This window comes from Ambystoma mexicanum, chromosome 3p (assembly GCF_040938575.1).
Source record: "Ambystoma mexicanum isolate Mex_15411 chromosome 3p, UKY_AmexF1_1, whole genome shotgun sequence".
Taxonomy (NCBI): Eukaryota; Metazoa; Chordata; class Amphibia; order Caudata; family Ambystomatidae; genus Ambystoma; species Ambystoma mexicanum.
Genome location: NC_090925.1, coordinates 172,849,903 through 172,871,728, shown reverse-complemented (window position 1 = coordinate 172,871,728; position 21,826 = coordinate 172,849,903). Strand labels below are relative to the sequence as shown.

At 47.9% G+C, this 21,826-nt stretch overlaps 1 protein-coding gene across 4 annotated transcripts in view; it reads right to left on the bottom strand.

Annotated features, from left to right (window-relative positions):
* The window catches only part of LOC138580215 (alpha-2-macroglobulin-like protein 1), a 1,347,911-nt gene that overhangs the window by 645,811 nt on the left and 680,274 nt on the right, over positions 1–21,826 (bottom strand). For all 4 annotated transcript variants that reach the window (XM_069650572.1, XM_069650575.1, XM_069650574.1 and 1 more), the window contains one exon: positions 2,086–2,253. In XM_069650572.1, the coding sequence (XP_069506673.1) occupies positions 2,086–2,253 (168 nt within the window). The remainder of the gene's footprint in view (positions 1–2,085; positions 2,254–21,826) is intronic.

Here is a 21,826-nt window from a genome sequence, read left to right as displayed (position 1 = left end):
TAAGCACCCTATTCTAGCCATAGCAAGTAGGTGCCCTATTCTAGCCATAGCAAGTATGCGCCCTATTATAGCCATAGCAAGTAAGCACCCTATTCTAGCCATAGCAAGTAAGCGCCCTATTCTGGCCATAGCAAGTAAGCGCGGCACCCGATTCTAGCCAAAGCAAGTGCGCGCCCTATTCTAGCCATAACAAGTAGGTGTCCTATTCTAGCCAAAGCAAGTAATCACCCTATTCTAGCCAAAGCAAGTGTGTGCCCTAGTCTAGCCATAGCAAGTAAGCGCCCTATTTTGGCCATAGCAAGTAAGTGCCCCATTCTATTCATAGCAAGTAAGTGCCCTATTCTAGCTATAGCAAGTAAGCACTGTATTCTAGCCAAAGTAGGTGCTCACCCTATTCTAGCCATGTCAAAAAAGCTCCCTATTCTAGCCATAGCAAGCAAATACCCTATTCTAGCCAAAGCAAGTAGGCACCCTAATCTAGCCATAACAAGTAAGCACCCTATTCTAGCCATAGCAAGTAAGTGCCCTAGTCTAGCCATAGCAAGTAGGCACCCTAATCTAGCAATAGAAAGTAGGCACCCTATTCTAGCCATAGCAAGTAAGTGCCCTATTCTATCCATAGCAGGTCAGCACCCTATTCTAGCCATAGCAAGTAGGCACCCTATTCTAGCCATAGCAAGTAAGTGCCCTATTCTAGCTATAGTTTGTAAGCACCCTATTCTACCCATATCAAGTAAGCACCTTATTCTAACCATAGCAAGTAAGTGTTCTGTTCTAGCCAAAGCAAGTGCCTGCCATATTCTGGTCATAGCAAATAAGCACCCTTTTCTAGCCAGAGCAAGCGCACTCCCTATTCTAGCCAAAGCAAGTGCACGCCCTATTCTAGCCATAGCAAGTAAGCACCCTATTCAAGCCATAGCAATTAAGTGCCCTATTCTAGTCATAGCAACTAGGCACCCTATTCTAGCCATAGCAAGTAAGCGCCATATTCTAACCATAGCAAGTATTTGCATAGCAAGTAGGCACCCTATTCCAGCCATACAAACAACAAACATAACAAGGTTACCTCATGCAGAAGTCAAACACTAGCGATCTGCCACGCACGGTGCATCCTAGGCTGGCAGAGAGGCCAACCTCTCGCGCGAGTAGACTTCTCAATGATTTTAGTGGGGAAGCCCCTTCACTGTCGGATTAGATAGTAAGGATGTTGGCGACAGAGCAGCCATTGCATCCAAAATGACAAACTGTGCAACTAGCCTGCTATTTCAGTGATGCCCCCCTGCCCTCCCCCCACTGACTTCTGCTAAGGCGCCCCTGTCCTGCCCCACAACCTCCCTAAAAACACAGTGCAGTGAAGAGCGCAGCGCTCTGCCGATGCGCGGAACTCCCTACTATTCTAGCCCGGAGACCTGCAGGCAGCTCTGCAAATGCACCTGCACCCTGACCTCCAGGAGCAGCCCAGTCTCTGCACCCCAACCTTGACGGCAACTCCTGCGCATTGAGAGTGCACGAGCACACGAACCCGCCGCAACATGTAAAAGTGGTCTGATTGCTTCTGCCATTCGATTCACAATCGCTCTTTTCCCACGGTGTTATATAGCCACTGTGTCAGTGAGGTGGGCCATTTCTATATTTATTTACTGTGCAGCCAGTGTTTCTCTTGGGAGCTTCATTTTCAGATTAAAACAGAAAATGCTCCTATATTTAACGCGCAAAATGCCCCCGTCTGCGGTTGGTGACCTTGCATCTGAGGAATTTCAATGTTTCACGGGATGCATTACAGTAATGTTTGCAAATCTTATGGCTTTTTATATCAAATTCTACCCAAACAGCGAGATGCCAACCAATATTTTAAAGGACATTCCTTAGAGTCGGGTCACACACAAACCTCTGCCAATGCACCTCAGCCATGACCTGGCACATACCCCATATTTCACTACAGGGCCTCTATCAATGCTCCTCAATCGTGACCCGGTGCCGCTCCTGCTGACCCAGCGCAGGGACCCGCAAACAGATCTGACGCATGCGCTCAAGTCCTCTCGAGAGGGAGCCATTATTGTCTTTGACTGGATCGCATCATCTTACCTTCAAGTCCACAGTGGCGCCTTCCCAGGTGGATGTGTCGAGTACGAAGGAGGCCCTCCCTTCGTCGTTGGTGGTGTAGGACATCTCGCTCACCGTCCCGCCGCGCTGGATGGACAAGTACACCTTCTCGCCCTTCATGGGAGTGCGGTCGGCCCGCAGCAGCTGGACCTAGGAGAGAAAGCAAGGCTCGAGACCAGGTGAAGAAAGACCACACAGACGCAGGCATCATACCTGCCTAACCTCCGGAATTTTTCCGGAGACTCTGGAATTTTAAGCATTTCTCCGGGTCTCCGGAAAAGTCCCTTGAATCTCCGGAATTTTGACATTCTTTCGGGTCCCATGATATTCTCCACCTGATTGGCTGCCGCTGGTAGCCAATCTGGTGGAGAAGTGGGCGGGACCCAGAAACGGCACAGATTGTTCATGCCCACTGCCTGCACCACTATAAGAGGCCGTTGCTGGCAGCCAGCATTCACTGACTTTTCTTTTCTCCCTCAAGGCTACCTCCGACCGCCGTAATAATAGTGCTTTCAATCCATGTCATTGGATTGAAAGCATTATTATTACGGCGGCGGTGCCACGTTCATTTTGCTTACCAGAGCACTGACAATCATTAATTCAATGCTATGGTAAGCAAAATGAAGGCGGCATCGGCGCCGAAATAATGCTGCTTTCAATCCAATTATATGGATTGAAAGCAGTAATATTTCGGCGCCGGTGTTGTATGCTATCCTGCCTCCCATGGTAGATTGTGGGAGGCAGTGTTCGGAAATCTTCGGAGTCACGCCCACTTGATGGCTCCAGCCATACATGCAGCACGAAAAGAAAAGCTAATGTCATAGCCCGCCTACAGCCCGCCCTCCAACATCTCTGTTCCTGGGATTGGCCAGTGATCTGCGTAGCTCCACCCCTGTCCTAAAGTGCCCGTGTCTATCATTTAAGCAGTTCTCATATGCAGTGTTGACAGGTGCGCTTATTATAAGCGACTTTGGGATTCTTTTTGCCTAAAGTCGCTTATAATATTTGAAGGTCGCTTGTCGCGGTTTCTGTCCGCTTGTTTGAGCAGATGTGCGCGTGTAATTGGGCTTGTTTGCAAGGCAGCCAAACCCATTACACGTCGCAGCTCCACATCTCGTCCTGCACGGGAATGTGAAGCGGGTTCAGTAATAACCCCCCTGGAGCCGCGTAGTGTCCTTAATGGCCTGCAATTACACCTTTGTCTTCCTCGAGGGCTTCTCTCTCCTTTAACACATGCTTAGACATTTGGCACTGATGGGGCATTCGCATCTGAAAGGCCACTCACGGATCCTTACCTCAGTGCCCCATCAATGCCAAATGCCCGAAAATGTGCAGAACAGAAAGCCTCTTATGAAAGGAAGCCATGAAAAAGGATTGTTCTGCATTTTTCACAATAGCCAGCAAGAAGTTTCTGACAACCATTTCAACACAGTAGTGGAAAAAGAAAATGTAGTTCCGACATGCATTACTTCGCATTGTCATACTTCCAGTTTTCCATTAATTCAGCAAAAAATAAAGCTGAACCAAAAATCTTTTGACTGAGCATTTTATTTCTCGGAATTGATATATTACATGGTTGCTTTGGTAGATTGCAAATATAATTACCAGAGCGCTCAGTTACCATCCCATGCGTGAGGGAGCCATCCAGTCCAGGATTCTGCTATTTGACCGTTTTCCCCCACATTTAATTTAGGAAAACTACAAGTCCCAGAATTCCAATCAAAAACAGGACTGGATGGCTTTCCCGCAAATGGTAATGGAAACGTTTAGGGCTCTGCTCTGTATGGCAATTCTAATTTGGGCCTTGAAATACAAAATGTAATGATTTTTTACAAGGTGCAGCATGAAATATATGTGTTGTATTGCCCAAACTGTACAGTGGGTTAACATTCCAGCTTCACTGTTTAAACTGTGTGATCCTGGGCAAATAAACCCTTCTAGTAAACAGCACTGGCCTGAGCAAAGCTAACATTAATTTCCCCCCCTTTTTGTGCCAGTCACAAATGAGCCTTCCAGAGTACTGCCACAGCAGGAAATGGGTGAATCTTTGCTATGCCCTGTTATGCTATGTCTTGTATAGCATACAGTCTATCACTGTCACGGTTTCTTGGAATTTCAGGATCTACAGGAGGAGTGGTATGGGGCTAATTTAGGAGCAGGCAAGGTTGCTTTGTAGCACTGTTTTATGACTGCAGATATGAGAAGACGGGACTCTCTGTATTCATTTAGTGAGCTGTCTGGAGCAGTAGACAATTTAATATGATATGATACGGCATTTGTAACGCGCCTATACACAAGTGTTTCAATTTGCGTTAACGTAAATTGTTTGATTGTAGTGCAGGCCGGACTGGTGTTTGAGGAGTGTGGAGGATTGAGTTTGTGCATCTGTGGTGAGCTAGGGTACTAGGGATGTTCAGTTTGGACACCTGCCTTCTGGTGGTGTACATTATATTGTGTAACCTGTGCTGTTTCTATTTAACACAACTTAACACTATTGCTGTATTCTCTCTATGTATGTTTATGCTTTTGTGTTAAGTTTCTTACTTTTGAGACCTTTCTACAGCATTTTAGGTGTGTGCTTGTTTTTTCAGCTTCTTTTGATGGGAGGCAGCTTGTTTTGGGCTTCTTTTGGAAGGGCATTCAGCTTATTTTTTCTTTCCGACCTGGCAACACTGCTCATATGTTCTTCTTTTGTAGCAGCCGCAGTGTTGCCATGTCCGCTTATTATAAGTGACTTTGGGCTTGTTTTTGCCCAAAGTCGCTTATAATATTAGCAGGTTGCTTGTCGCGGTTTTTGTCCACGTTTTTCCTTAATTGTGTGCTTATTGTTCCACTTGTTTGCCAGTCTGGCTGACTTGGCCCCATTTACAAAAAAGAAAAATGAATATGAAAGGCGAACATGCCGTCCTGCCTAAGCAGTTATGCACACGCTGTGAGGCTCGGGCTGATTGCCTTCCTGATGTGAAGCCCCATGCAGCCTCCTGGACGGGGCTGTCTGCAGCCCCTTAACGACCTGCAAGTACTCCTTTCTTTTACATTGATGGGCTCTTTCAACATGAGACCCTTTGAAGACGCATTACCTAGCCAAGAGGTAAGCACATGGTATTTATAGCAACATGTAGTTTAGTCATGATGGAAACAAGCATAGACAATGACAATAGTTTAGGGTTTTGTGTAGGCATGGGAAAAGCCCTTGCTAGGCACTGCTGTCTTTAGTTGTATGAACGGCATCAGGTGCAAAATGGTGCAAGTACCAGGGCATCTAATAGCAGTGCCTGGCAAATGCCTGATACGTTTGCAAAAGCCAAAAACTGTTAACATGACTTCACTGAAGGACACACACAGTGCTTTTCACTTGATTGGCTGAAGGCAGACCAGGTTAAGACATTTCTATTACACCAGTAGCATTTACAGCTCAAATTAAGTCAGCATTGAGTGCAAAGTTTAATGTTAAGGCTTGATTAAAGAGAGCTCAAAGAGTTCCCATGACAAGGTTTTTTGGGTGGGGAGGGGCAAGAACAGGGTTGAGGATTAGCATGGCAATGAACAGTCAATGGGTGGGCTAGTGATTTACTAGAGGAGCAAGTCATAAGGGAGCCAATGACCAGAGGGGTGATGGACTATATGAACCAAGGACCAGAGGAGAGCAATCAACCAGGTTTACCAATACCAGAAGGACGACAGTGGGAGGGGGGGCATGTCACACTTATCACCATGAGCTAGTCCTGGATTTTCACTTTGCATACTGGTCTTTCTAGGTCCATACATATAATGGGAAGAAGTAAAATACCAGTCCTAGCATTTAATAGGAAATGCCTGGACTGGCTCAGTGTCATGAAGTACATGGGGCTACTTGGCAGGTACCTGCAATGGAGCCAAGGACCAGAGGTGAGCAACAAATCAAGGACCAGAGCAGCCAAGGATCCAAAAAGCCAATAATGTTGCTTTTATAAGTCGCACACATACAAAAAATGAAAATAGACACCAATTGTTTGAAAATAACAATTTTAATAAATGCTTTTTGTTAACATATGTTTGAGCTCTCTGTATGTATTCTTTGCATTATAGTTATTTTTCAACTTCTGAGACCTTTCCACCTTATTTTAGAGATGCACTTGTTTTTGCAGCTTATTTGGTTGGGAGTCAGCTTGTTTTGGGCTTGTTTTGAAGGAACATTCAACTTATTTTTTCCTTCTGACCTGGCAACACTGAGCGGCCGTGGAGAGAGGAAGGGGAGACTGCGAAAGAGGGGGTTTGAAGAAATTAAGTCGCATGGAGTAGAACCAATCTCTACACTGTGGGGCTGTGGGGGGAATACAGGAGCTCGAGGCACACACGGGACTGAGCAGGAACAAAGGAGGGACCCTTCTGCACCGACACATAACGAAAGCACAGTATTTGAAAGGCTACCGAGGATTACAAAAGCCCTGTACAGTGGTTTAATTGCTGGGATCAAAAAATAATAAAAATCACATAAATGAAAAACATTTTGACTTTTCTGTTTCGTGACAGCAACGTAACATTGTTTACTCCCCCATGTACGTAGACACATCAACACGGAAGAATGTCATATTAAGAGAGGGCTAATCACCATATTGCTGAAACGAAGCACCTGAATGTTTTATGGAAATGCTTAACTCAAGGTGGTCTCTTTAGGGGGCTTCGTGCATGGACAACATTGTGTGATGAATGTCAACTTAACTATTTCATAACGTGTGTCTTTTATCACTGTTCTATAGCCAAAACATTAATGTAAAGAAATATTATACCAAGCAAAAGGAGTGTTTAGCGAACAATGGTTTCACACCTGTCTGCATCAGGCGTGCCTGTAAATAAGTAAACACAAGGTAGGCTGCAGTCTTGTGGCAGGATTAATGCCATATTCCCACTTGTCATGAATCCTCCTTGCATGTTAATTCCACTCTCTTTATCACGGAGAATGGTCATCATGGTTTCCACAGTTATGTTGCCTGTTTGAAAACCATTATAACGCACTTCAGCAGGGCAGTTTCTAATCCATTTGGTGCCCAGAGCGAAACACTAGGAATACACCCCCCCACATCGCATCCCGTGCGCCAGCCCCACCGCAACCCGTGCACCAGCCCCACCGCACCCTGTGCCAGCCCCACCGCACCCCGCGCGCCAGCCCCACCGCACCCCACCCCACCCCACTCCCAAACTACACCATTAAGGGACTCCTACCCAAAGTCAAACAGTCCGTTACACAAGGAATGAATTGCCATTTGCAACAGTGGGCCACATTCTCATTGGTGACCAAGACAATTGTATGCTCTAGTCCCACTTAGGCTGCAGATAATGAGGACTGGGCACACCAAGAGAACATGAATATGGCACAGGTTGCAGTATATGCAACCAACAAAGACCACAAGATGCTGAAGGGGGTTTGGAGGCAACCTAAGCCAAAAGGGCAATGACAAGGAGACACCCGAACACAATAAACAATCACTTTAAAATTCTTTCAATGGGAATCAAGTGTATGCTTTGATACAGTAAAGTCTGACTGTTGACTTGTTATAAGGAGACATGGAACCGGATTATTTATTTATTCATGCAATGTTTGTCGGGTACCTATTTATTCATGCAATGTTTGTCGGGTACCTATTTATTTATGCAATGTTTGTCGGATACCGGTATCCGACAAACATTGCATAAATAAATAATCTGTGTCCATGTACGCGACAAACATTGCATAAATAAATAAATGAACCAGGTCATGGCTTAAAGAATATTTACTCAGCAACACTGATCAAAACTATTATCAGCATAATGAAGTAACTCATCACCAGTGCCATGGAAGTGGTTTAAAGTGGAATTGATATCAAGTTTGGAAAAGAAGCAGCATGAAAGAAATAGCGCCGCTTTAAACTATTATTTTGGGAGAGGCAAAGCTGCCTACAGTGCACGCCCTACGCCCCACACTACCTCCCCTCCCAACACAATGTCAGCACGAAACCATTCAGTGACTAATGGCCCACCATTAGCAGTTTCCTGCCTGCATTGTGATGGGAGGGGCTGGTTTTAGCTGCAGGGGGACCTGAAGTGTTTTTAATTGTTGTGCTTATGCCCCCACCCCAAGTGGCGCAAAAGTGGTCAGAGGAAGCCTCTGACTTCTGTAATGTTACGTAGTGCTTGTGACATTACAGTCGGAAGGGGCAGCGCCAGTACCTGACCCACAGAACCTTCCCCACGGCAATGTGCCGCCCCACAAACTGGGGAATTTTATCCCCTCCAGAGGCTCCAGGGTAGCGGGGTAATTGCGAACTCCCCTGGCGGTTGTGCCCCGGGCAGCTGCCCACCTCGACCGGGCCAAGAAACGGGCCTGCACCTCAGGGTTAACAATTTCTCTCAGTGCATGGATTAGCATTCTTTTTTATTTATTTTTCCATTTGTGCTTTGGTTTCCAACAAACCTTGCACAAGAACATGAATATTTAAAAGTCTCCTATGCACAATTAGACAAACAGTACAGGCCATAAATATAAACCATCTCCCCAGATAATACAAAATCATACACAAATATAAACTAGTCAAGTCACACAGCATTCTTGTTGCAGCTCCATTAGCCTACACATTTCACAATATCAGAACAATGAAGTAAGGCATTAAACACAAGTAGTAGCGCAACACCATTGAGTTGACTGGGCTTCAGCACTACCCCCCCGACATTTTGGGCTATATTGACTCAACTTGGCTAACCTTTAGAGCAGTTGCCAGACCGAACAGGACACAGATTTTAAACGGCACCTGGGTTTTGCTGTTAACAAGAACCCAGCAATTACCAACGTAAAGCATTGCACTGTTAGTACCTGCATTCAAATGCCACATTGTTTAGGCAATTGAAATCGTGATGTAGGTTTAGTACTTGCATGCCAGGGGAGTGATTGGAAGGGTAGAGAGGGAACAGGAGACTTATAGGAGAGAGTTAACTGCTTGTAACATTGAATCTGCACTAGAATAGTCTCATTAAAATGCGTAAATAATTTGGATGTGCCCACACAAATAAGTTTCCCCCTCCCCACCGCATGTGAAGTTAGCGCCTCTCCCAACATTTGAAGGGTTAGCCCCCCCGAAATGAAGGTTTTGTTGTGCCCCTGTACACAAGCACACACACCATTCACCTTATACACACCCAGTCATCCCCACATTTAAGTGTGCACCCTTTCACCATACACTCACACAGGTAGCCACATATACATTAAGTGTGCACCCTTTCACCATGCAGGCACACCTACACAGCCACCCATACATTAAGTGTGCACCCTTTCACCATGCAGGCACACCTACACAGCCACCCATACATTTAAGTGTGCCCCCTTTCACCATACACACACAGGCAGCCAGCTATTCATTTGAGTGTGCACCCTTTCACCATAGACTCATACACGCACACCTCATGGAGTTGAGGGGGGGCCCTATTACTTCAAAAAGAAATTGGGGCTCATTACGGGTCCAGCGGTATCCGTGCCGGTGCTACCGGCGGGTTGCCGCTGGACCCATAAAAAATTACTATGGCCTGACTTCCCAATGCCACCGTGCTATTTCAAGTTCGGCGGCTGGGAAATCAGGTGCCGGTAATTTCGTTAAACCCCAGACTCCACGGGAATGGGGACACAGAAGCACCTGCACCATTGTTAACGGCGCCGGTGCTTCCGTGACAGATCTGCATACCGTGGCTGCTGTGCCTGGCAGGGTCAGACCTGTCGGGCACGGCAGCCCCACCAGGCAGACCCGTAATATGCCGGTCCGGAAACAACAGTGCCTGTAAGCTTACCAGCACCGTTGTTTCCGGACCGGCATGGTCAGAATGAGCCCCATTGTTTCTTTTTTAAGTCACTATAACTTCATTAAGAAATTATTTCAGTTAAGGACCGGACCATAATCAAAATAATTTCTTTATGATGGCTGAGTGGCTTCAAAAACAAGCAATTTCTTTTTGAAGGCATAGGCCCCCCCACCCCATGACATGGAGGCCTCCAGCATAGGGTCTTCCATGTCATGGGGTACGGGGCCCTCAGACTTCAAAAAGAAAGTTTCTTTTTGCAGTCACTCTGCCTTCATAAAGAAATTATTTCTGTTACAGAAATGTTCTTTATGAATGCAGAGTGAATTTCAAAAGAAACTTTTTTTTTTTAGAAAAAAAATTTTCATTTTTTTTTTTTTTTTACTGGGGCCCCCTCCCAGCCATGTGCTGGTGGGGCCCCCCACACCGCAGGCCCCCCGCCCCGCGGGGGCTGCGGGGGCCCCTGTTACGCCAGTGCTTAGAGTACAACTTGGCATCCAGGTTCAAAGAAATTGGCCTGTACGGGTGACAATCATGTGTGGGATTCCCCAGCTTAAGTATTAAAATTGTAGTTGACTCCATTGAAGGAGTAACCCTCCCTAAATTCCGGGAACAAGTTGAATAAGTTAGTCAAAGGTTTGAGTAGTTGTGGTTGAAAAATCGTATAAACGATGCTGAGAAACTATCCGGACTAGGGGTCCTGTGTTTAAGAGAAACTATTGCTATTGCCACCTCTTCCGTGGTTACGGGAGTGTCTAAGGTCTCCTGACCAGTAGACGAGAGCCTGATTTGGTAGTCTGGCGTAAGTCGCAGAGATGGGGGGGGGGGGGCGGGCCTGCTGCAGATTCTGTGAGTAAATATCATTCAGAAACCTTCCTTTTCGCCGATTCCCTGTACTGAATATTTATGTCCGAGTCTACCAGCACTGCTATAGTATTCGTTGTATGTATGACCTTCAATTTATGAACCAGAAATGTATTCACCATATTACCCATGGCATAATAAGATTGCTTAGCACGAATAATCGGTTTGGCCGTATGTCCTGCCAAGTGTGCTTCTAGTTTATTTTGCGCTACCCGTAGGCCCTTCCTGGCCATGACAGAATTTAAATGCTTATGAACCATTTCTGAAGCGCGCATCTCCCCCTAAAGTGCCTACCTTAGGGTTCTATTCCTATAAGTGCAAGCAGTCATGTGAGCAATCAGTTCCCATCTAATCACTGCCTTCATAGGGTCGCATACCTTGGCAGTCGGAACGGTATCAGTGCTATTTTCCCTAAAGAAATCAGTTATTGCCTTAGTTATGGAGTCCTTTCAACACCAAATCTGAGAGGGCTGGGTTGTGCAGCTTTCATGGGGGCCTGCTAACGGGGAACAACCTATCAACTGAAAGTGTACACTCAACTGCTGCATGATCTGAGAGTACATTGGTAGCAATGAGTACCTCTGATACAAACAGAATCAGAAGGAACAAGTCACTTACCTGGAACTATTGTTCTCCAGAATGGTTCTGGCATGGATTCACATGCTCATGAATATTCCCCGTCATCAGGCCGGGAATCAAAAAGAAAAAACAGTTTCACTTTCACTTACAAACTGTCTTTCTCCGATAAACCAATCACTGAGCTCTGGATAAGACTGCCCCCAGCCAATGACTGCCCTTCTCCCTAAGCCCCTCCTCTGGCAGCCATCTTCAGATTTAATAGCCCATAAAGTGGCAGTATGACCTCCCTGCTGTCTGCCGGCAGCTCATACACTCCAAACCCTAAGGCTGCAGGAGCCAGGCCTTCAGGTTCAGCGATCCTGTGTCGTGATGTAGAACTGCGCTTGCTTCTCTGGCAAGCAGATCCTAACCACCGGCAGCTTGACCTGGGGTAACACTGACAGGCTGAGAAGGTCCGGCTACCAAATCTGACTCGGCCACACAGGGGCGATGAGGATCATCTTGCATCGCCACCGTTTGAGTTGATTGATGACTCGCAGCAGGAGAGGCAACGGGGAAGGGGAATGCTGGCAGAACAGGCCTTCCCACAGAAAGGAAAATGCGTCCCCCATGCTCCTCGGCTGGTGGAACCTTCTGGTGAATCTCTGGCATTTGAAATTCATCGCTGTCGCAAACAGATCGATCTGGGGTCTGCCTCATTTGATGAAGAGGCTGTTCACTTGATCATGTTGAAGTTCCCACTCATGGCAAGAGCGGAGCTCCCTGCTGAGGGAGTCGGTGATGGTGTTCTTGACTCCAGCCAGGTGAAAAGGAATGAGGAACATCTCTTGGCTGACGGCCCAGTGCCACAAGTCCTGCGCCTCTCTGGAGAGCGCCGGGTATCTGGTACCTCCTTGCTTCCTGATGTACAACATCATGGTGGTATTGTGCGTGAAGACCCTCACCACCTTGCCCTTGAGTGACAGAAGGAAAGACTTGAGGACCCAGAACACTGCCCGCAGCTTCAGGACTTTGATGTGGAGAGCCCTCTCCTATGGTAGCCACAGGCCTCTGGCGTGGAGACGTCCGGTGTGGGGTCCCCAGCCCTCCAGGGACGCGTCTGTGGTGACTGTCTCTTGGTATGGGGGCTCTGGAAATACGTGCTCCGGCAATGCTGGAGCACACGCCCCATCACCTTAACGCTCGATGGAACTCCTCGTCGAGAACAATCTTGTCTGAAAAGCTTCCAGACACCTGGATCCACCAAGCGTCCAGGAATTCCTGAAGGGGTCCTATCCGCAACCTGCAGAGTCGGATCAGGTTAACGGCGCTGGTAGAGCTGCCGGCGCTGTTAACCCTCTACCGCCTCATTACAAGGTCTGCTCGTGAGTCCCGCTAAGGACATCTGGTAAAACCAGGTGTCCTTAGTGGGACCCACTAGCAGACCAGGATGTTTACAACAGGCCCGTCATTAACGGGCCCGTGGTTAGCATACTCCCTATTCCCATTGAGCCCTATGGGGGCTCAAATGGGAATCGGGATGTACTGGGTCCGGGTTCCTGGAATGGGGGAATACTGGGCCCTCCAAGGTCGGAATGGCCCGGTATTTCCCCATTCCAGGAACCCGGACCCGGTATGGCGGTAGCCATACCGCTAAAAGCGGCATGGCTACCTCCATTCTCGTAATGAGCCCCATGTCTTAATCCACGTAATCATATGAGATGGAAATACACCAGTTAAGGACTAGGAGAGTTCTAACAAAACAGATAGGGCTTCACGGCCTTCCGGAATGCCGGAAAGGTTATAATCTCACAGATTTCTCTGGGTAGTTTATTTCTTTTCTCTTGGACCGTAGACGCCGAATCTGCGGTCCCCTTTGCTCATATACCTGGTGTGGTGTATATGAAGCAGAGTTTGATCTGCTGAGCACAATTGTCGGGTAGTGTCACACACCGCCGCGACTGGCGTGCATGGAGCCGATGGCGTTGGAGCGGCCATTAGCCGTTCCACCACGTCCCCATGCAACGCGCAGTTGCGGTCTAGTCTTTCGGCCGGCCGCCGGGAGGGACCGCTTTTTAGCTGCTCCAACCCGGAAGTCTGCGCGTTGCAACCTACTCGCGTCAGGCTTTCGGGTTGGAGCGCTCGTAAGTTTTCTCCCTTTGTGTGCTGCCTTGAGCTGTTTCTCGGCGCCGGCTCCTCTTCTCTTCCGCTGGCGCCCTTCCTCCTGTCTTTCTTGTGTCCTCCCTCCTGGGACTTGCAGGCTCTCGCCAGGTTTTCACAGGGAGCTTATTTCTTTTTCCCTTCATTTTTCCTCCAGCTTTCCCCCTCTTGCTGCAGTGTTTCGCGGTCTGTCTCTGAGGCTTGCCCCCGGTTTCCTCTCTAGGCTCTCCATTCCACTCCATTCCACTCTTATCGTATGCTACTTTCCTGCCGGCATCCCATCGAAGAACGTACCTTCTGCTATTTCAAGTGGAAGACCATCACTGATCATCACCCAGGGGTTTTTTATGCCTACGGCCTTTTACCCTCTGGTCTGAACCGGAGGAGGGGCCCCCCCAGACCTTCTATTTTGAGGTCAGGGTGGCTTCCCTTCGTAGCATATCCCTTCCACAAAAAAAAAGGAAAGAAGAAAGAAGAGCTGTGGAAGAAGCGGTTCGGAGGATCCTTACACTCAGAACTCACAGGTGAGGAGGAAGGGGATTGGAGTGACTCGGAAGGGGTGAAGGGAACACCTGAACTTGACAGGTAGGAACATGTCTCCTGATTTTATCTGATAGATATCTTGTTCCTGTCTTGTTAACACACCTATAAACCAATCAGAGTACCTTAAACTCAATTATCTCCTTTACTGCCAGCCAATGTACGGCTCTTCTTCAGTTAGAGGTTGGAGCTGATTTTTTACCTATACGCCAGCCTAACTGCTGCATTTTGGGCCGCCTGCAGTCTTCGCAACTGATAGGCTGGTATACCCGACAGCAATACATTTCCATAGTCTAACTTCGAGTTGACCAGAGTGCCAATGACTACCGCTCTGTCCTCATTTGCAATGAATGGTAGGATATGTTTCAATAGGCGTAGTGAGTGTAAAGCTGCTTGTACCTTCGCACTAACCTGAGCTCCACTTCCCATGTTATCCTCCCAGACAGAGCCTACATTTTTTATTTTCTTGGAGAAATTCAGCTGTGTCCCCAGGAAACATAGGGAGTGTAAATGCTCCCTCTGCAGATTGTGCTTTGAAGCGAATAGAGTCACTTCTGTTTTGCTGGCATTCAGCAGTAGCTGGATCGCACACATCCAAGCCTGTATTTCTTGTCGGCACCGGTCAACTATTTCGTACGTCTACTCTAGATTCTGTATCCTCAAGAACACCTGCGTATGAGTGAAACTGTATGCCGTGCTCCCTCAGAATGTCCATGAGTAGTTTAACATATAAATTAAAAAGCAGTGAGGAGAGGGATGTCATGAACCATCGGACATGCCCCTTCTGGACCTCCTGGTCCTTGACGCGTCAGAGCTTACACTCTGTACTACTTCCAACATGGCCATACACACAGAACGCTGCCTATCAGTCTTTACGTCTGAGGCAGCATGATCTATAAAATGACCATGCCCCCGCGGCCCAGCGCATCTCAGCGCTTCTGTTGCTGTGGCTAGACGTGTGCTCCGAAGTTCACCTTGCGGAACTCTGTAGTTTCCTGATTCCTGGACCCTTCGCTTTCCCTTCTATCCTCCCTCCTCCTACTTAGCCTTCTTACCGGATTTTGTGCACCCGCCTCCGAGTGCACTTCTCCTTTCCTGGTCTTCCTGGAGTTTCCTCATTTTTTCACGGACGTTAAAGCTGAACGAACACTGGAAGCCGAAGACGGCAGAGCAGGCTTGTACAAGACCCGATCCGTATGGAAGAAAACTCCCCTGGATTCCATTAAGCAGCGAAAGCAGGTGAGAAAGGGGGAAACCTGTGACAAGGGACGATCCCTGCGGGACTCCACAGCTTTGTAATCCTGAGTCTAACAAGAAATCTCCAAATCCTACTCTTTGTTCTCTTCTAGAGAGAAAAGATTCAAACCATTGAACAGCTTGTTTCCCTACTCCACCCACTTCTCTCAGATGTTTCAGCAGGGTCCCATGGACAACCGTATCAAAGACGGCGGACAGGTCCAACATGACCAACAGGGACACACCCCCCTGATCCGCCGTCTCCAATAGATCGTCCCAGAACGTCAGCAACGCCATCTCCGTCCCAAAACCTGGTCCGAATCCGGATTGCAGATTCTCCTGATACAGATGTTCCTGCAGCTGAGCTGTCACAATGTTTTCCAGAATTTTCGATGGCCATGACAATCCTGCCATTGGCCTGTAATTCTGGAAATTCTTAGGGTCTAAATTAGTTTTTTTTAGCAGTGGCGTGACCACAGATTTCTTCTGAATCATTGGTACTACCCCTGATGTAAGAGATTTGTTAACAAATTTTGTGATAAATGGGGTAATATCTGGAGCTATTAGTTTAGCTACTGAAGATGGAATAACAGAGTACATCATTAGTAGCCTTCAATGCAGAGAGCAAGGTGCAGACCCTTTCCTCAGATACTTTCATAAACATAAATAGCTTCTGATCCGCCCCAGTGTCTTCATCATGAGATATGCATTCTGGGCTAATCTCCTCTGTTACTTCCAGATCCTCTTGGGGATGTAATGGTTTAATTTCCATAATCTTTCCTTGTATTAGCACTATTTTATTTATAAAGTAATTATTAAAACATCCACCTGTGCTTGTGATGATTCAGGTGCTGCTGACGCACACCCAGGATTTGCTAACTGGGAAATAGCAGCGTACAATTCCCGTGGCCTGTTCATGACTTTGTCAATTGTCCCCGTTATAAATTTAGCTTTGGCATCAAAAATGGCTTTCCCATATTCTCTTCAGGTGCTCTTGACCTGTTCTAAAATGCCCTCTGTACGATGTCTTCTCCATTTTTTTCTCTAAAGATCTCACCTGTACCCTTTTCTTGGCCAAATCTGGCGAAAACCAGGGGTTACATGGCCTTGTTTTGTTGGAGAGGGGCCTATACATTACATATCATAGCCATGATTTACATGCCTTTATTGAAGAACTCCTCACATGGAAGAGCCTCTTCAATCTGTGCCAAAGCATGTTTCAGAGTTTCCCCTGAGATTTTCAAAAAATCTTTCAGCTTGCGGAACTGCCCCATCCAATTTTCCATGTGCACTTCCAGAGTTTTCTTATGTATTCTCAGTTCAAATACTATGGCATAGTGGTCTGTCCATGATAATGCGATTGTCCCAACATAACAAATTATCTTCCCTCGATATAGCAGGACATCAAGACAATGGTCCTGGCAATGTGAGGGGGATGATGCTAGAAGTTCCAAAGCATGGGCTTCCAGGGTCTTCTTTAATTCTCTCCCATCCCCAGATGTCACCTCCTCAGCCCATACATTGAAGTCCCCCAAACATAACAGCTCGTCATGCTTATTCCCTGTGTCTGCCAGAAATAATTCTAATTTCTCCAGGAAAGCCTGTGCTGGGCCAGGAGGTCGATACCCAAAGAGAATTGTTATAGTTTTATTTGGAGAACACTGAATACAAGCATGCCCCATCTGACTTGATGGTCCGCACCGTGGCAGTCTTCAGTGTCAACAGCCATTGCACCTTGCCCAGCATGGCCACTATCCTCTCTTCCAAGGGGGTGGTCAGGCAGGAGACCAAGTTGAGCCTGGCCCCCAGAAATAGCACGTTCTGCGATAGAATCAAGCAGGACTTTGGATAGTTGACGGAGAACCCCAGATCTGTCAGCAGCTGGACGGTCCTCTCCATGTGTTGAACTGCTACTTCCCTGCACTTGGCGCGGATGAGTCAGTCATCAAGGTACGTGTACACATGTATCCCTTGTAGGTGCAGATGGGCCGCCACTGGTGCCATGCACTTTTGTGAACACCCTGGGTGCCGAATACAGTCTAAAGGGAAGGGCCTTGAACTGGTAGTGCCTTCCCTGTACTACGAAGCACAGGACCTTCCGATGCTTCTCGTGAATGGGGATGTGGAAGTATGCATCCTCCAGATCCAGCGACGACAAGAAGTCCCCTTCCTCCAGTTGGCCGAGCACGTGCTGCAACATGACCATCATGAATTTTTGGGACTTGAGGTATTTGTTAAGGAGCCGCAGGTCTAGAATGGGCCTTCAGCCCCCAGTCTTCTTCACCAAGAAGTATCTGCAGTAGACTGCAGAGCCCGCAGTCACATTGGAACCAGCTCTATAGCCCCCTTTTTTAATACGGCCCGTACTTCCCGCAGGAGTGGAGGGATTTGCTCCTCCTGCCGGGCCACCAGTGGTATCCGCGGACACTTCTGCTGGAACTCTAGAGAGTGTCCGTGGGTGGGAGCGTCCAGCACCCATCGGTCGGTTGAGATCTTTTCCCACTCGTGGACCAGGTCAGCATGTTTTGCCTTCGAGAGGGTGGCCGCCACCAGCTCGATCCTGAAGGATGACTTAGTCTGGACCACCTGGGCCTTCAGGGGCAGGTCGGACACCTTTCCCTGCGCCTTGGTCTTCTCCGGCTTTTCCCGCAGCTTCCCTGGGTTAACCGATTTCCTCTTCGAGGAGGAGCTGGAGCGATGACGGGCGATGAAGGCAGATGGTGAAGATGAACGTGCGCTGCGTATCGTGGGACCCACTTGAGTGGAAACCCAGATGGAAACAGACTTGCGGTACTTGGCATTGTCTTGGGCCCCCGCGGATCGAGCACCCTCAAAGGACTTAGAAGCCAGCTCTTCGGACCGGCCGGTCCTGGGTAAGGCATGCGCCTGCTTGCCGCACAGGGTAGAGGCCTTGGCTTTAAGCCATCCCGCCAACCTACTGTGACTGTCCTTGATGGTTCGCTTGGAGAACCCAAGGCAGATTTCACAATATGCTTCGCTGTGGTCCGGATGGAGACAGTAGAGGCACTGAGAGTGTTTGTCCTCCACAAACAAGTTCCTCAATCCGCAGCTGGAGCAGAGCTTGAAGAGGGAGCCTCCCTCTTTCTTCTCCTCCGACACGGTCCGGAGTGGGATGTAGGCCCAATGGCGTTCTTGAATCTTCCATGAAACTCTCTACGATTCTTGCCCTTAAGGGGCGTTGAAAGACGGTGACAAACGGATCCCTGCTTGCCGGTCAAAGGAACGAAAGAACACACAGGCTCTATTTGACAAAAATAGAAACTTTTTATCGAAAAAGCGCAAAAACGTAGAAAAGCTCTCTGAGCACAAGACGAGGACTCCCAACACTTGAACGTGCGGTAAAAATGTGAAGATGGCTGCCAGTGGAGGGGCTTAGGGAGAGGGCAGTCATTGGCTGGGGGCAGTATGACCCAGAGCTCAGTGTTAGGTGTATAGAAGAAAGACAGTTTGTAAGTGCAAGTCAAACAGTTTATTCTTTTACCGAGGATTCCTGGCCTGACAACGGGGAATATTCACGAGCATGTGAATCCATGCCAGACCCCATGCTGGAGAAAGGGAGATATGATCCTGAGATTGATCCTTGAGAAAGTCCTATATGCGTGTAAAATGTGTGTTGTCAAATTCTCCCTTGTGCAATAGCCTCCATAAGTAAACCAGATTCATTTCCCTCAGAACTTTAATTAAAGACTGGGCCAGTTTAAAGTCTGTAGCAGAGGGTGGGTGTGATTAATCATGGGGTCAGGTACTACATTATAATCCCCCTATCCCCACCACCAAGATCACTTGTCCATCTGCAAAAGCAGTCCTTTCCGACAGAAAGTCCACAAGGAATCCACCCTGCTTCTCACTGGCGGAATAAAGAGCTATGACAGTAAACAGATGACCGCCTAACAAGCCCTTGACCCCTATAAACCGACCCCCCCGCGGGTCATTCTTCCCTCCCAACTCAACTAAGAGAATTCCCCGGGAGAAAACGACCCCTGTTCCACCTTTATTAGTACTGAAATAGGCAAGATATTGTTTAGCAAAGTGTCTATTGCGCAGTCTACAAAAATCAGTGTGACACAGGTGCGTCTCTTGTAACAAGGCTATGGAACATTCCTGGTCCCTCAATCTCTGCAACACAGATTTAAGGGGGTGTTAAATCCGTGCACATTAAGATCGAGTACTTTAACTCTGACCCAACGGGGAGTCCGCTAACACGACCTCAGTGCTAAGTGGAAATAAGAGATAAGCTTAAAATAAGCAGGTGTCACACTCTACAAGTAGCAAACTGATCATGACTCTTACCATCCCGCATCCAATTTTACCTCAACATTTACGAGAACCCTTCTAAAAAAGCCCATCCCATACCCACCAACAAGAAAGACTCGTATAAAAATAAAAACGGTTCAGAAAAGGAGCTATTATCACAGACCGGGGCTATTGCTTGCTGTCGCCAGACCAAAACACTGTTGTAAATCAATAGAGAGAATATTCATGCCATCGCCAAGTCCATCCGCTCACAGAGTCTAGATCGTCCAAACAGTTAAAGTGAGGAGAACCATCTTGAGGAAACTTGTGGAGAACCATCTCTGGTTTCGGAAGCACCTCAAGACCTTCCTCTTTGCTTCTGCCTCCCCCACCCTCTCCCCTGCTGATTCTACTCTCCCTCGGCACCATGTACCTGGCCACCCTCTTTCTTCCGGGCCCAGGTACCTGCTCCTCTTGCCACCCGCATGGACTGCCTCCGAGTCTGTATCTGTACCCATACAGCCCCTACCCCTTTGTTTTGTTCTTCCTGCACTTATCAGACCTACCCAGCCTGCTGCCTTAAACCCAGCACTGCCACTTGCTGGCTGCACTCCCTCTGTTTGTTGCCTTTTTATTTATTAATTTATTTATTATTATTTATATTTTTTTTCCACCTTGATCCGCACTCTCCTTTTGATCCCCCGTCCAGGCACTTCTCCCTCTCCCATGCACTTGCGCGTTCACAATGTCACTGGGCCTAGTAAGATCGTTGTTTTTGTTTCTCCTCTGTTCCCCTTCCCTTGCCTTGTCGCGCTCTGAAACACTTGTGTATGAGCGCGATAGAAATAAAATATCAATTTCAATCAGAACCTATAGAGATAAGTAAGAAAAAAAAGCATCCAGAACTACTTCACCTGCGTGGGGCCAATCACCTTCATTTTACTCCCGAGAGGCCCCCAGGGTTTCGCGCCTTACCAGCTCTTGACCACAATCCCCTCTGTGGCTTAGGGACCCAACCTCATGAGGGCCAGATGGCCATGATGACAGTAGATCCTAAGCATCCATATGTGATGTTATTGGCCAATGTTTCTCCTCCAAAGTGAAGAAAAGAGCAGTGGAGAAGCCCCATCTGTAGTGAATACCATCTTCCCTGAGCCACACAGTAAGTGGACAAAGCATCCTCCGCCTCTGGATTGTGAAAGTCACCAGATCATGGGATATCTGAAGGTCGGCACCCCGAAAAGTGAAGGCTGGTCTGGACGTGCTGCTTCCATGATGCGCTGCTTAAACGTGAGGAAATTGACTCTACTGAGAACATCAGGTGGCTGGCTTGATCCGTCCCAGAGAGACCCTCAAAGACTATGGGTATGGTCCAGTTCCACCTTGGCATCCTCAGACAGTCAGAGAGGAGACCGGAAGAGGGCGCAGACCTAATTCAGCAAATCTGAGTCACTTACAGATATAGGTATGCTGCGTAGCCTGACATTGTTACGTCGTGAATGATTTTCGATGTCCTCCTGTTTGTGTTCCAGGGCCTCACACTTCGGAAGGCATTGGGAAGCATTGCAAGACTCCAAGGTTTGCTCAGAAAGAGTCCTCAATGTTCCTAATACACTGTTCTGCCTCCGTCACGCGTTTGTCAATTGTCACAACTTTAGAGGAGAGCTCAGCAACACTGTTTTGGAGTGCCCGCTTCAGTTCCCTCAGCAGGTTAGCCAGATCCGGTTTGGCACCAGCAGGACAGCGTTGACAATCTTCTTAGGTCCTTCACAGGCATGTACCAAGCACGCAATATCACCATCTGTAGGGGTATTTCCCCTCTTTGCCATCACAGCCTCCAGGTAACAAATCCAGGGACCGCAGGTAGCCCCAGCACCAATAAAGAAAGATCAGGCAGTATGTGATCTGTGCACAGGGACTGAGGGCTCTTAACTACAATGCTCGTGAAGAGAGAGAAGGCAGCATGTAATCCATGCACAGGGACTTCAACAGATACCACTATCACCCATGTAGTAAGAGTCACCGCACACCCAGGCACCACACACCTAGGACCAACCAAAGCCCTCAAGGAGATGCTCCGTATGCATTAAGCAATGAGTCAGGCATCTGGCAAGTCCTCGCGGGAAGCCTCCAACTGCCAGAGCACTCACCAGCTGGGCAGAAAGCATGTAATTCAAGGCAGCTCCCAAAGGAAGAGCGGAGAAAGATGCAGAGAAAAAACAGGTACCCCAAAGGAAAAGCTCGGGTCAGACAGCTTAGTGCAAGTTACAGTCCCAGACCCACGCATCTCTACCCTGGAGAAGAGGGTCAG